Here is a 13,527-nt window from a genome sequence, read left to right on the forward strand (position 1 = left end):
CTGAGAAAGCGGCTCAAAACCACGCGGAAGCTGCTCTCCTGGTCCTCACCGGTTCCGCCCTCCTCCCCTCAGAACCCCCGCACTCGAGTCGTGCACTCTTGTAACTCACAGACACTGCCACCAAATGGGGACAGCTCCAGACCTTCCTATCCAGGAAGGGTCAACCCCAAAGACTCTGGAGTCCTCAGGGTCGGGGTCAAGGCTGCACTCACTTCGCACAGAGACGGCTCAGACGCCAGGGACCCAGCTCGACCGGCAGTGCCGCCCTGTCCTCAGACCTGGGGCTGCTGCTGCACCCCGTGCCACTTACAAAGACACAGCAACAGTCGCATGATTAGATGCAACGTGACTACAGCCCCTGCAGACACGAAGTAAAAGTTCTTCCAACTTGTTATCGCGGAGGGAACGTCAGCTGGCATCTCGTCCCAGCCTCGTGCCTTCGACAGCGACCGGCACGGACTTTCTGAAGAAAGGCGACGGACGCGAAGACCGCTGGCCCTGCTCGGACCGCCCACGGCCCCCTTCCTGCCACCGCCCGCCCGCAGCGCTCCCGCACGCTGCCATGCCACGCCACCCCGTCCGGTCTCTTCTCCACACGCTCTTCGCGCTCGAAAGGAAAACCGCCCTGGGGAGCACAGCGCGCCCCGCTGCCGTGACGGGGCCTGCCGCTGCTGTGATGGGGTGCCCCTGCCAGGGACGTCTGACTAAAGGGTGATGAGCAGCGGCGGTGACCTCAGGCTCAGACCCTGCTGCTCCTCACCGAGCTTAAGGACCCAAACACCTGTGCGCTGCCCCCAAGGCTCTGTGAGCAGGAACTGGCCTCGTGCTTCTGTCTTCCAAAGGGTCTGAGTGTCCACAGGTGTGCAGCGAACACCTGAGGGCCCAGAGCCGGCCCCAGCTTCACGGAGCCAGAGGACACACACATCTCGGCACAGGTCACCTGCCGGCCAGCGCTCGGAGCGCACACTCGGCCCGCGCGTCGGGCCGGCTCACGAGCCCGCGGGCCGGGCTCACCTCTTGTACGCAGAGTGGTCGTTCTTCACGCTGCACTTCATGTTCTTCAGCTCGTCCAGCACGGCGAACATGCTGACGAACTTGCCCAGCGTGATCAGGTAGGCCTCGGACACGAAGTCCTTCCTCCGCTCCGCGTGGCACAGCCGCCTCACCTCCCCGCAGAAGCGCTCGATGGCATTTCTCTGGGCAAGGGGGAGGGCAGGGAAGGTGCTGTCGCTGCTGGGCCCGCTCCAAGCGCGGCATCTGGACACGGCGGGCCTCGCGAGGAAACGCCCTGCCCAGTGAGCGCTCACTCGAGGCGCAGGGAAAGAGACCCGTTTCTTTAGAGTGATTTCCAAAAGCCTGTGCTCTGGGACAATCGTCATTAATTTTGCACTTTACCAACTACATCCCTAAAGAAAAAGAATCTTGCCGATTATTCCAGCAAAGTTACTGAACAAAACGCTCCAGCAGAAGATCTATAAAACACGTCTTAGCTCTCAGCGGTGAAAGGGGGGCAGGACTTATTAGGAGGTGAATTTCTGTTTTATCTTCTCCCTTTCTAAAGAAAGCTATAACGAAAATCGTCACACATTTCCAAGGTACGGCAAGGCCCCACTCTATGGCCACTCTTCCTAACCAAGGGGCCAGAAGGGGCCAAGGCCAGGGTGCGGACGAGATAAAGAAAACATCGGTAAACCAGATGAATCGAAAGTACACACTCGCAGAAAGACACATGCTCTTGGGACCGACAGGAAGCGTGCTCGTGAAGGGAATACGGACTCACGGAGGAAGTGAAACACCACAGAAGTGTTTACCCTGAAAGGCCAGCAGACTCCGAACTGCCAAGGGCTTGGTTCCTGTGCGTCTCGGAAGCTGCTGAGGTGGCTTTAATTTACACGCACTTGGTTACTGAGCCCATGGTGATGGTGACGCAGTGGCACCATCCTACCCCTCTGCGTGAAACCCCTAGAATTATTTTGCGGTTTTACCTGGAAGTACATAAAATTCATCAGTTTCGTGACTTCAGGCTCGAGGACCTCCACGGTTTTCTCATAAATTTCCACTCTATTAGGCTGCTCGTTACATTTCACCTGGGAATAAACAAGTATGACCTGAAGAGGCTTTAACCCAGCGGGGTGTGAAGGGGGAGGATGCTCTTCAGGGTGAGGTCCCAGCAGCTGAGGGGGAGACCTGGCAGGCGGTAGGATACGGAGGTGCCCGCGGGATGGGGTGTGGTCCAGCTGGGGTGGGGCGGGGCTACTTGTGCAGAACAGGGCCTGGCTGGGGGGGTGGGGGAAGCCCTGGTCCTGCGGGCGGGGCGACAGGGTACCTGCGGGATGGCCCGAGAGCAGCTCCTCCAGGTGTACAGCATGACGGCGTACTCCTGGCCCTCCTCCAGCATCTCATTCTGCAAAGGCACACAGGGACAATCACGACAGGGGAGATGCCTAAGCGCTCATGTCTAGCGGCACGCGGCCCGGACTCTCCCTTGAGGGCCAAGCACCAGGACCCGTGTGCTAAGAGACGGCTGCCGAGAAGCTGGCAACGCTCCAAAAGGCCACGATGACCACCCACGACATCCCCACACAACTCCAGCGACAGGCAGGCACCACCGTGCGGCGCCGGCTCGGCCCAGGGCACCCCCCACAGCAGCTCCACCTCAGCTCCGCTCAACCCTAAACCACCTGAGGGCAATGCGGACCTGAGGCTGGGAACTGGGGGGTTGGGGCCATGCAGCTGAATGCACACAGGGTCCTCCTGCTCGCGAGGAAGACAAAGGCAGTTCTGCCGACCCCCGTGCGAGCGGGAAAGCCAGAAGTTTCTGCCACACCTGACGTCCAGGAGTCCGTGAGCAGGGGACTGCCGCCATTTTCAAACTCCTTTCATATTGTTCCCTTTGGCAAAAATGGTAAAAACTGCACAGACGTTCTTAAAAACTTCAACTGCAACGTGGTGATGTATTTAAAGTGCTTTAAAATGTTCACGGCCTTTGCCAAGTAACTTCGCTTCTAAAAATCTAGCCAAAAAGAATAACTATGTATTTAGAAAGATGTTCATTATGGTATTTTTTTTTTTTTTTTTAGTGAAAGAAAAAAACTAAACTTGCGAAAAATAGTCAAACTGTGAACATTAATAACACATTCAGGAAATCATTAGAACACAGTTGTGACAATCCAGACCGCGCACGCGCACAGGTATGCGGGGGAGAAAATGGGCCCCTCGCGGTGCTGACGAGGGTTTTCTCTGGGCCGTAGGTGCCAAATTTTCAGGATGAGCACATATGGTTTTTATAATATGAAAAACAAAGGCTTTTTAAAAAACACGAGGCACGTCATGCACGTTCTCCTCTTCCTCCTCGGAACGTGCCCTACAGGGTGAAGCGGAAAGGCGCGCGCGCCTCGGCAGCCCGGAGGGGCCGCGCCCCCAGGGGAAGACGCGGCCGCGGCGGAATTACCATGCTGGAGTGGACGGTGGCTTGTTCAATGTATCTCGCAATGCCGGTGACAAACGCATTCCTGTCTTCGAAGTTCGTATTGAAATTGGGCTGAAAGGAGAGAGAGACCATCAGGCGGCGGCCGGCGTCGCAGGCGGCACGCCCCGCAGTCAGCCGGCACCCACCTGGTAGAGCAGGGAGGACGGCGGGGGCTCGATGCAGGGCTGCTGGTCGGGCAGGGGCAGCTCCTCCAGGAGGTCCACGTTGGACAGCGCATCCTCCAGGGTCACCTGGGCCGCCATCTTGGCCTCTGAGGAAACAGTCACCGTGCTGTGAGGGCGGGCGGGGGCACCCCGACAGGCCCTGCATGGGGAGGAAATCCAGCGCCCGCTCGCCTGACGCCTGACCCACGGGCACTGGGGGCCGCCAAGGGGGCCACGGCCAGTACCCGGGTTCTGGCGTCTTTCCTAGGGCTCACCAGCAGGGGAGTCACGCACGGCACAGCCTCTCCTGGCCTCCGGGAGTGTCGCGTAGTGGGGTGCATGGGCCACCACACCTGCCACCTACTGCTGTTACCGTGCCCACCTTGGGGTGCTGTCTGACGGCCCCTCCCTGGGGGGGAGACTGTCCGTCCCCTCTAACCACGACCGCCCGGGGGGCCAGCGCGGCCTGGAGGAGACAGCAGCGCTCCCCCGAGCTCCTCCGCGAAGGTCCCAGCTCGGGACCCCAGGAGCACAGGGACCCGCGGGGACCGGGGTGCGGGTCCGGGCCAGAACGGGAGGGGCTGTGGGCACAGCACTAAGCGCAAACGCGAGGCCGTGCGGAAACGGAGGCGACGTCATCGAAGCGTGCCTGCCGGCTGCACGGGGGGGACCCGGCACGCTCCAGCCCGCCCGCCGCCGCCTCCTACCTGTGGGCGGGAGAACAGGCCACAGCCAGACCTGACCAGATCGGCGGAGGCCCGCATGGCGGTCCCTCCAGGCCCAGAGGCCGAACGTCCCCACCACATAGGATGGTCTGAACATGAAACTTTCTAAAAAGGCGGTCACGTCCCGCCCGCAGCTTTCTGGAGGCAGGTAGATCTTCACGCACGTGAGCATGTCTGCTCCCTTTTTGCATCTCGGATAACTCGCCCTTGGAATGCCAGCCATGGCTTCGTTCCAGACCCCTCGGGGCGCAGCCCACCGCACCAGAGCAGAGACCACAGAGGCCCTCCTGGTTCTCTCGTCCCCTGCAGACCATCTCAGTGTGCTGTGCACATTAATGACGAGCTCTCCTGTACCCACCCGCGTGACGGTATGTGTCCCTCCATTTCACGTTTTGTCCAATCCCGGATTCCCCCCGCCCCCTTCATTTACCACCGATGAACCCCCCCCTTATGTCTCCTCCTTTGATTCTCATGCGTAAAATAAACGGCAGAACTGCCATTCTCCTAGAGCATTCTCTTTATCTGTTGAGATTTTGTTTCCTGGCAATTGTTGCCAGTTAGGCTCAAATAAGCTCATTAAAATTCTTGACAGATCTGGACATTCCTACGGCGACATGCTGCACGCTGCTCCGACCCTGGACGGGCACAGGGAGCAGCTCTGACCCCAGACAGGACACCCGGGGCAGCTGGGCGTGCTCTCAGAAGGTGAGAGCGGCCGCCAGGCTGGACAGAGCACTGTGGTGGAAGGGCAGGGCGGGGGGGGGGTCACCAACCTCCGGGGTGCGGGGTGCTGGCTGGAGAAGCACAAAGGGAACCTCAGGGCCCCTGTGCACCACAGGGGCAGCACGGAAAGGAAGATGCTGGCAGGAGCCCGGCCCAACGTCACGACCCACACAAGGCAGATCAGAACCACAGTCTAAATCGATCCAAGTTGTTCACCTGCTAAAGCAAAAGATCAGCATTTTCCTCGGATTTAAACAAGACCCAGAGTCTCCTATCATAATATCCAGATCCAAACTAATCAGCACCCAAAGAACCAGGAACGTCTTAACTCCTATGGGAAAAGATGAACAGGAGACAGCACTGAAATAACTCGGATGTTACAACTGCTTAACAACTTTAAAGCAACTACTACGAAAGTGCTCGAACAATAAAACTCCCAAACTGAAAGAAAAATCAAAAGTGAGTAAAAAACTTATATATATATATATATCTTTATGTAAAGAAAGACCCAAATGGAAATTTTGGAAATTTAAAGAACTGCCTACATAAGCTCAAGAACAGAAGAAAGATTCAGTGAACTTAAAAGACAGAATTGAAATCATCCATTCTGAAGAACAGAGAGAAAAAAGATGGAAGAAATGAAGAGCCTCGGGGACCTTTGGGAAGGTCTAACGTTCGCATCATCAGAAGTGGCAGTACTAGAAAAGTAGCTAAAAACACAACTGAAAACTCTCAAATGTGGCAGGAGACGTTCAACCAGATTCCAGAAGCTCACTAGACCCCAAATGCGATACACCTAAAGAAATCCACACCCAGACACTTCCGTTCGTTACCCAGAGAACAGGAATGCAACATCCGTAGCTTCCTACTGAGGATGTGGAATGACACTTTTTAACTGAAAAGTATCAAACCAGAATCCTACCTCAAGCGAGGATAGAAGATATCCTTCAAGAACGCAGATGCGAACAAAATGCGGACACCCCCAGACCAAGGAAGACGAGGAGTCACAGGAGCAGGCCGCCGGAAACTCTCCAGAGACGAGGAAAGCGATGCCAGGACCCGAAGAAAACGCAGGGCAAGCGACAGAAAGGGCGGGCGCCCAGTGAACAGAGGACGGGTGGAAGGCGGAAAGCGGTCTGACGGGGTCTTCGGTGCATGTACGTGGGACGTACGCGGCGACTCAAGCCCAGAGAGGGGGAGGCCAACGCACGACGTGGTGGTGAGAATTCCGTACTCCACGCGGAGCTGCGAAACACTGATTCTGCATGTATGGTAATCCCCAGGGCGACCGCTAAAAAAACTGTACTTTAACTTATAAAAAGATGATAGAGAATAAATTAAAGCGGAATACTAAAAATGTTCGAATGGCCTAAAAGAAGGTAAGAAAAGGAAATAGCAATGAAAAAATAAGGATCTTCCTCCCGCCACGTGAGGACACAGTAAGAGGCTGGTGTCTGCAACCCAGAGGGGCCCTCGGATTCTGTGACCAGTTCTGTGACCAGTCCCCACACCAGCAGCAATCCTCAGACTCCAACCGGCTCAGTCCCAGCGGACTCCCGCCGACCACCACCGCTTCAGGGCCAGGTACAAGTCAGAGGTTGTCACCTGTACTTCCGACCAACTGGCTATAAACCAGAGGTTCCCAAAGCCCCCTCCTTGGATTCGACTGATTTGCTAGAGCAGCTCCCAGAACCCAGGGCAACATCTCACTCACTCAACGTTCAGTAACAGACCATTGGTTTATTATGAAGGACTTAAGTCGGGACCAGCCGGGTGGAAGAGACACACAGGGCCAGGTGCAAAAAAGGACCCTGAGCATCTAAGCCCATGTGCTCCATGCTGCCCAAATGTGCACATGCTCGTCAACACAGAAATTCAGAATGGAGCCTGTCTCTTGGGTGTGACACAGGCTTCCTTATACAGGCTCGACTGACTACAGCCACCGGCAGTGGGTTCAACTTCCAGCCCCACTACCCTCCCTGAGGTCAGGGGATGGGAGTGAGAGCTGCGACCCCTCCTCTGGGGGCAGGTCTCCTGGTAAGCGGCCCCCATTCTGCGGGGCCTTCCAAAAGTCGCTTCATGAACATGAACTCGGGAGCGCACAAAAGGGGCTTGCGGTGGGTATCATGGCACCTTACCCGTCTCATCACTTAGGAAAGGTCAAAGGTTCTGGGAACTCTGCCAGAAGGAGACGAAGGCCAAATGCATGTGCTCTTTATAAACCACAGCATCGCGGGCCCTCACCAGGAACTGACCGTACTGGCTCCCTGACACTACGACCTCAGATTTCTAAGTCTCCGGAGCTGTGAAAAATAAAATTCTATGTTTATAAGCCAAAAGGTTGGGGCCAGGGGGAGATCTAAGAGGAATCAAATAGTAAAATGATCTGCAGAAGGAATGTGGGGAGACCAGAAAACTGTCATGTCAGGTGACATCCAGAGCCCACGACAGTGCGGCCGGACTGCAGGACACCTGCTGGACAGAGGACGAGTCCTGCTGGCATGGCAGACAGCTCACCCACATCCTGCAGGGAAAACAGTCTTTGAGTCACACTCTACAAAAAAAGAACACGATCAATCATTCCCTACAGCTGAAACCAGGGAGAGCCCATGGATCGAAGGCTGGCATGCCTCTCTGCACCCCACACCCTGTTTCACAGGGCACAGCCAAACTGTCAAAGGGAGATGGGAAAACAAAGCCTCTACCGTGGAATTCACAGAAACTGAGAATGGCATGTAAACTGCACTCCCTGACACTCGCGCACGAGGCCTTTCGGTCCTGTTCTTGTTCTCTGTTCTTCTCTTCGTCTCTTCCGTCTCCCTCCGTCCTGCTGGCTCTCTCGCGAAGGCTGTCTCTGCGAGGAGACCGCGCCCTGTCTGCGCCGCGTCCCCGTCTGCACGCTGCTGTGCGCCTCCGTCGCGAACTCTCTCTCAGCGCAGAACTGAATCTCCACTCGAGGGGACTGCCCTGTCCAGCGTCAGAACTAAATGCACACATATCAATAACTAATTGACCATAAATAGTCTAAACACCCTAGTCAGAAGAAAGGTTGTCAGAAAGGATAAAAACTCCTGACCCAACACGGTCCCACGCTGCTTAACGACACATGTTCCGAGGCGTCAATGGGCCTCGTGATAACATCGCCAGGTGCACTTACACACCTAGGCTATGGAGCACAGCGGGTCTGTTTACACCAGTGTCACTACAAGTCGTGCACTGTGCCACCAACAGTACGATGTCACTAGGCGACAGAGCTTCTCAGTTCCACCGCAGTCCCATGGGACCGCCGTCACGCGTGGTCCGTCACGTGGCACACGACTGTCATGCCAGCTACAAGAAACACACTTCGAGTATAACGCCATCTGTAGGTCGAAAGTAAGAGGGTAAATGGGAAACCATGCCGGCACCAGTCAAAAGGAAGCTGGAGCGCAAGGCCATCACCCGAGACCAGGAGGCACATCGTAAGACATCCAGTCATTCACCACGGGGACAGGACAATGCTCGGCGTGAGTGCGCCTAGCAAGAGCTTCAAACCACAGCCAGCAAACTCGGACAGAAGTGAAAGGAGCTGGCAGCCCACAGGGCAGGAGGAGCCTGCAGAGGGACAGGGAGCAGCAGAACAGAGGCACGGGACACAGTCGGGACCAAGTGGCCCTCACTGGCACCTATGGTGCACTTCCGGACAACGGCAGATCCATTCTGCATGTTTCTAACTGTAAATTTAAAATGCAGCAGATACTTTTCAAAATGTCTCATATTTTTGGAAACAAGGAAGACAGCCTTTTCCTTTTTATTAGCAACTTCCTTCTATATCATCACAACTTCCTATTCCACAAAAGAACGGAGAGGCCCAGGACAGGGACGGCACAGAGCCGGGGCCTTGACCCAGCCCCTGCCGGCAGAACCAGCATGGGGAGTCCACACAGGGCACCTCAAAGATGACAGCCTCCTGTGGATTGTCCCAAGTCCACTTTCAGCCCTTCCCAGGGCCCAAGCCCAGGCTGTGGCCCGAGGAGCGGCCTCGGGGCTTGGGCATTTCCTACACGCTAGCCTCTCTGCGACAGCCACACGGCCCGTGTGACCAGTCACCCTGGACCCGCCACAGAGCCCACAGGACCCCAACGAAGTCACTGGGTGGCCCTGATAAAATATGGCTGGTGGACGTCCTTACGCGAACAGATTAGGGTACAGGCAGGCACACAGGGACAACCACGTGAGGACACAGAAGGCAGGCAGCCAGCCAGCCATCTACACGCCAAGGACAGAAGCCTCAAGAGAAACCAGTCCTGTCAACGCCTTGATCTTGGAATTCCATCCTCCAGAACCAAAAGCAGGTAAGTGTTACTAAGTCGGCCAGTCTGCAGCCCTTTGTTACAACAGCCCCAGGAGACACACAAGCCTTCTGGAAAGGTTCTGTCCTGCAAAGCGGCCGGGGTGGGAGATTTCTGTGTCCCACGACGAGTCCGGCTAGCGAGGTAACTGAGAAAGAATCTTAAGTCACAAAAATGCTGGTTTCAAGGTCACAGGAGCTATCACCAGCCATTTGTCTTATTCACAACCAAGAAGTCTGAAAGCCACAGTTCAAGGCACATCGTTTCTGTCCCCGCGGCCACACGTGGATGGGAGGCCATCATGGTTCACGAGAGATCTTACCGGGGCGATGTGTCCTAAAACTGTGTTATGGTGAGGGCTTCTCAACTCCATAAATCTACTAAAAATCACTGTACACTTAGAGGAGGTGAATTTTATAGTATGTACATCATACCTCAATAAAGCTGTTGAGAATATTTTTTGCTGGTGTATTTGACTGGAATTGCGTTAAATCTACAGATCAGTTTGGAGAGAACCAACATCTTTACTATGTTGAATGTTCCAACCCACAGCCATAGAATGCATCTCGATTATTTACATGATCTTTCATTCATTCATCAGTATTTTGTAGCTTTCAGTATACAGATTTTGTATGTGTTTCATTAGATTTTTGTCTGAATAATTTTTGGGAGCTACTGAAAATGGTATCTTTAAATAAGATTTACCTACACGTGTTGACTTTGTATTATGTGACCTTGCTAACCTCCCTTACTAGTTCTAATAATTTTTTTTCATAGATTCCTTGGACTTTCTATGTAATCACGTCATCTGCAAATAGAAACAGTCCTATTTTCCCGCTACTTTCATTTTTTTCCTGATGTTATGGTCCTGGATAAATGAAGTTTTTTTAGTTACATAGATGTAACTACTCCATGCTGTGTCCAGGGCTGCTAAGGGCTAGCTAAATGCTGGTAGCAAAGAGAGATGAGATGGGACAGGTGGATCACTTAAAGTTTTACACTATAAAATACATTTTTCTAATGTAAATGCTTTAGAAAACACAGCAGTTACAGTAAATGTCCCTTAGACAGTACTTTTCCGACATGAACTCATTTGCGCTTTATAACACGGAATACTTTCTCCATGTTACTTAAGAAGGAAAATGGGCCAAGGAAGCCCAAGCGACGGTCCCACCTAGGCTGAAATGATCGATTATGTTGGAGAACGTATCTTGCCTGGACTCAACTTGTTCCTACCTGCCCAAGTCTCTCCCATGTCCTCCCATGGCTAGCTGGGCAGCCCCGGGCAAGGACTGAGCTGACTGCTCTATGAGTTGATGCTAGTGAGAGCAATCAAAAGCCAGGACACAGTGACATAGTCAGGCAGAGGGGACACTGGCCCCTGGGAAGCCTGCAGGCAGGTACTCCTGGAGTGGTACCCGAGCAAGCGCAAGCACAGTGCCTTCAAAGAACCGTAGGTGTGATTCAGTAAGCGTGTGACGGTCAGGTGCCAGGGTCTAACATTTCAGGGAAGGTATTTTTGGCAGCTTCTTCCTCATTTTTAATTTGGGGTGTGTGAGGCAGGTGGCTGGGGTCGAAGTCTGGCTCTGCCATTTACCAGGTATGTAAACTGGGATGCATACTTCATTCCTCACCCCCAAAGTGGGAATAATAATTACACCTACCTTTAAGGGCTGTGAGAATAAACAGAATGTAAACTACAGAACAGGTGTTCGCAAACTAAAGCCCACTGCCTGTTTCTGTAAATAAAGTTTTATTAGAATACAGCCACACCCATTCACCACACACTGTCCGTGCTGCTTTGCAGCTGCAACAGAACGGGTACTTGTGACACAAACCATATGGCCCACAAAGCTGGAAACATTCATTATCTGGACCTTCACAGGAAACGTAAGCCTGGCTTAGAACAATGCTGGAGCAAAATAAGTACTCAAGAAACATTAGCTATTATATAAACCCCAATTCACTTCCGGAATGATAAACTGGAGTATGTGCACAAGACAGAGACACAAGCATTGAGTGTGGCAACAAATGCAAAATAGCAATGTCAATCGACAGGAGGCGGATCGCATCAATCAGGGTACATCGTACTATGGAACTCTACACAGCCATTGAAAGGAATGAGAGGATTCTGAGTAGATATACCATACGTGCCAACATGGAAAAAAGTCTCCCAGATCTTCAGGTGAGCCAAGAGTTTCAAGAGAAAAGGTACGAGGATGTATGCGATATGATGTCTTTATATTACCAAAATGACAGACACAAAAAACAAGAACTATGCGTGTGCACAGAAAAAGCTGTACACTCGGACAGATGTAGTGGGGGAATTCTGCTGTTAGTATAAACGGTTCTGAACTAGTTATTTAATGAGCTGGAGTGTGCGTTTTCTCAGGACTTAAAAATAGGACTCGAATCTCTCGGGTTGTACCTGAGGCGCGCTCACCCGACCTTTCCGTCTGCGCCCGTCAGGCGAACAAGCGCGGAGGGTCCCCGAGCGCGCGGGCCGCCGCCGGGCCCACGGGACGGCACGACGGGGTCTCCCGGGGCCGAGCCGTCCCGCACCCCGACCGGGGTGCGAGTCGCACGGCTCCGACTCCGGCAACACTCACTGAGCGTACGCCGAAAAGCACCTTTTACTAGATCTGAATGCTAAAAAAATTCGAACACACACAACGAAAAACAAAACCACGAAAACACCAACAGCCCGGGGGCGGGTCCCCTCCGAGCGCCCTGCGGCGACACGAACGCGCGTGGCAGGAAGCGCGCGCGGCACAGCCCCGCCGGGCCGCCGCCCCGCGCCCCGAGCCCCCGCACCCGCGCCCCGCGCCCCGCGCCCCCGCCCCCGCGCCCCGCCGGCCCCGCGACCCCGCGCCCCGCCGCCCCCGCGCCCCGCGACCCCGCGACCCCGCCAAACCCGCGACCCCGCCGCCCCCGCGTCCCGCGACCCCGCCAGCCCCGCGACCCCGCCCGCAGGGCCCGGCCCGCCGCGCCGCGGGACCGGGCGGCGCTCCGCACACGCCCCGCGCGCGAGCGGCCTCGGCCCCGCCCGCCCCGCGCGGCCTCCGCTCCCGCGCCCCGGGCCGGGGGCTCCTCAGCGGGGCCGGGGCGGCCGGGGCCGCGCGCTCCTCACCGGGGCCGGGGCGGCGGCTCGGGGTCCGGGCGGCCGGGGACGCGGGCGCCGGGGGTGAGTCACTCGGGCGGGCCGCGGACGCGCAGGACACGCCCGGCCCGGCCCGGCCCCTTCCTCCGGGGCGCCGGCCCCTTCCTCCCCGCGCCCCGCCCCGCCCCGCGCCCGCCGGCCGGAAGGCGGCGCCCGAGCGGCCGCGAGCGCTGCGCGCGGGGCGGGGCCGGGGGCGGGGCCGGGCGCGGGGCGGGGCCGGGGCCGGGCCGGGGCGGCCCGCCGAGCCACGAAGAGGCTCCGAGCGACTTTGCGGTCGGGGCCCACACACTTCCAGTCGGATTCCTGCTTCTCTCGGCCCCGGCTGTCTCGACGTCGGACTGCACAGGGATTTTTACACTGCGGGTGACGTGTGACTACAAAGTCATGGTATATTGTGATAATTTAAAAATGCTGTAATCCCTAGAGCACTTAATAAAAATCAGAGGAATAGCTAAAAATCCAAAAGAGGAAAGGGAATGGAATGCTAAAATCTACTCAATCCAAAGGAGGAGCAAAAAGCACACAGGACAGTGAAAAAGAGCAAGCTGTTTGGCTTAAACTCACCCATGTTAATAATTACATTAAAAATAACTGGACTAAACACTCCAATTTAAAAGTGTCACACTGGATAAAAATGAAGCCCAAATATATGCTGTTTAAAACAGGCACACTTTGACTACTAAGGACATAAAGAGGTTGAAAAAGATGGAAAACACCTTACCGTTCATGTACTAATCATAAAATGTCCACACAGACCTCAAGGATGTCGCCAGAAACAAAAAGGGGCGGTTGATAAAAATAAGGTCAATTCATTCAGAAAGAAATGATTTTCAGTGTGTAATAACACCAAATAAGCTTTGAAGTACCTGGGAAAATTTGATAGAATCCAAAAAACTCAAATACACAGAGACTTTAATACTTCCCTCTTAGGAACTGATAGGACAGGCAGACACAG

The 13,527-nt window shown here is 54.9% G+C and overlaps 1 protein-coding gene across 4 annotated transcripts in view; it reads right to left on the reverse strand.

The window, feature by feature from the left end:
- Positions 1 to 12,597, reverse strand: part of CYFIP1 (cytoplasmic FMR1 interacting protein 1) — a 41,945-nt gene extending 29,348 nt beyond the window's left edge. Inside the window, exons 1-7 of one of the 4 annotated variants that reach the window (XM_036232082.1) lie at positions 12,543 to 12,571; positions 5,132 to 5,297; positions 3,616 to 3,740; positions 3,452 to 3,541; positions 2,327 to 2,404; positions 1,986 to 2,087; positions 1,015 to 1,196 (exon numbers count right to left, since the gene is read on the reverse strand). In XM_036232082.1, the coding sequence (XP_036087975.1) occupies positions 1,015 to 1,196; positions 1,986 to 2,087; positions 2,327 to 2,404; positions 3,452 to 3,541; positions 3,616 to 3,732 (569 nt within the window). In that variant the 5' untranslated portion in view covers positions 3,733 to 3,740; positions 5,132 to 5,297; positions 12,543 to 12,571. Of the gene's footprint in view, positions 1 to 1,014; positions 1,197 to 1,985; positions 2,088 to 2,326; positions 2,405 to 3,451; positions 3,542 to 3,615; positions 3,741 to 3,908; positions 4,735 to 5,131; positions 5,522 to 12,542 lie in introns of those variants that run through there. The other 3 variants (XM_036232081.1, XM_036232080.1, XM_036232083.1) reach the window with 3 other exon arrangements.
- Positions 12,598 to 13,527: the final 930 nt, after the last annotated feature.

The sequence above is a fragment of the Rousettus aegyptiacus genome, unplaced genomic scaffold (assembly GCF_014176215.1).
Source record: "Rousettus aegyptiacus isolate mRouAeg1 unplaced genomic scaffold, mRouAeg1.p scaffold_m13_p_14, whole genome shotgun sequence".
NCBI classification, from domain to species: domain Eukaryota; kingdom Metazoa; phylum Chordata; class Mammalia; order Chiroptera; family Pteropodidae; genus Rousettus; species Rousettus aegyptiacus.